Source organism: Poecilia reticulata, linkage group LG20 (genome assembly GCF_000633615.1).
Source record: "Poecilia reticulata strain Guanapo linkage group LG20, Guppy_female_1.0+MT, whole genome shotgun sequence".
NCBI classification, from domain to species: Eukaryota; Metazoa; Chordata; class Actinopteri; order Cyprinodontiformes; family Poeciliidae; genus Poecilia; species Poecilia reticulata.
In genome coordinates this window covers 24,824,617-24,826,008 of record NC_024350.1, presented here as the reverse complement: position 1 = coordinate 24,826,008, position 1,392 = coordinate 24,824,617, and the positions used below count along the sequence as shown (strand labels likewise).

The 1,392-nt window shown below is 46.0% G+C and overlaps 1 protein-coding gene across 1 annotated transcript in view; it reads left to right on the top strand.

The window, feature by feature from the left end:
• The window catches only part of LOC103456965 (sodium channel protein type 2 subunit alpha-like), a 63,851-nt gene that overhangs the window by 53,375 nt on the left and 9,084 nt on the right, over window positions 1-1,392 (top strand). The window contains exon 8 of the mRNA XM_008396850.2: window positions 41-283. Within this exon, the coding sequence (XP_008395072.1) occupies window positions 41-283 (243 nt within the window). The remainder of the gene's footprint in view (window positions 1-40; window positions 284-1,392) is intronic.

The following is a 1,392-nucleotide window of genomic DNA, read 5'->3' as shown; positions in this document are numbered from 1 at the left end:
GTTTGACGTTACGGTGTGTAACGTCCTCACTGGCCCGCAGGCCTGAAGACGATCGTCGGCGCCCTGATCCAGTCGGTGAAGAAGCTCGCTGACGTCATGATCCTCACCGTCTTCTGCCTGAGCGTCTTCGCCCTCATCGGCCTGCAGCTGTTCATGGGAAACCTGCGGCAGAAATGCGTCCGCAGCACCGAGCACTGCATCAACGGCAGCCTGCCGGCCAACGCCTCCTTCTTCTGCAACAACAAGACCTGGGCCTCCGTCAGGGACTTCATCGAACACGAAGGTGAGTCCGGTTAGGGGGGTTCGGGGCGGGCGGGCGGCGGCGTCAGGACTTCCTGCTGGACGCAGCTTCCTGTTGCTCTGGAGATGTTTCTGTGTCAGAGCTGTGATGCTGCTGCTGCATAAACGGACCAGACAACGTCAGGTTGGAGCTGCGGCTGCAGCTGACGTCAGGACGCACACACACACACACACACACACACACACACACACACACACACACACACCTGCTCGGCCGTCCTGACTGACGGTTTAAACACATTAATTTTCCTGAGTCATTGTTTCTATTGTCTGTGTTTCTTATTCTCCAGGCTTTGAAGGTTTTTGGTTTTACTTTAATTGTTTTCTGTGTTTTGGGAGTTTTGGGCTCTAAAAGGCTTAAATTTCAGGGAATAATCAGTTTTACATCTGAACCTTTTTGTTCTCAACATTGTGGCTCAAAAACAAACTAAACTTATCTTTTGCATTGGAAGCTAAATCTGCACACATCGATTTCCATCCGAGTTGAAAAACCACCAAACTTTGGAAACGGCCGTCTGGACTTCCTGCTTCTCCCTGATTGGACCACAGTTCTGGTGGAATCTATCCCAGGATGCATTGCAGGTTTTGGTTCTTGTAGCAAGAGCTCAGCGATGATTATGTCGTTAGGCTTTGTCACTTTGATATCATTAAAAATAATAGAATAAGTTTAATATAAAACTTATCGGTAGCTGGAGGACGGGACGGTCAACAGGCCAGATGGAGCCCTGAGTCTGGACCTTGATGTGTTTTAGCCTAGTTCTTAGCTTAGCATTAGCTTAATGTATTTTATTTACTTATTTGTCCCAGCTAAGCTTTTTTCAGCTCAAATCAACATTTCCCATGTTAGCTAATATTGTTTTAACTCCGTGTATCTTAGTTCATCTTACCTTATTTAGCATTAGCTTAGCATTGGAAAACAATGCTAACAATGCTAAACGTCACTAGTGTTGGCTCCGTTGATCACATCTGATTAGCCTAGCTGCTTAGCTAAACATAGCTTAGCTTCGTCACCCCATCTTATTTTAATTTAGCTAAATTATTCTTAACTTTGTTATATTAGCTTAGCTAAACTTAGCTTAGCTTACTTCACCC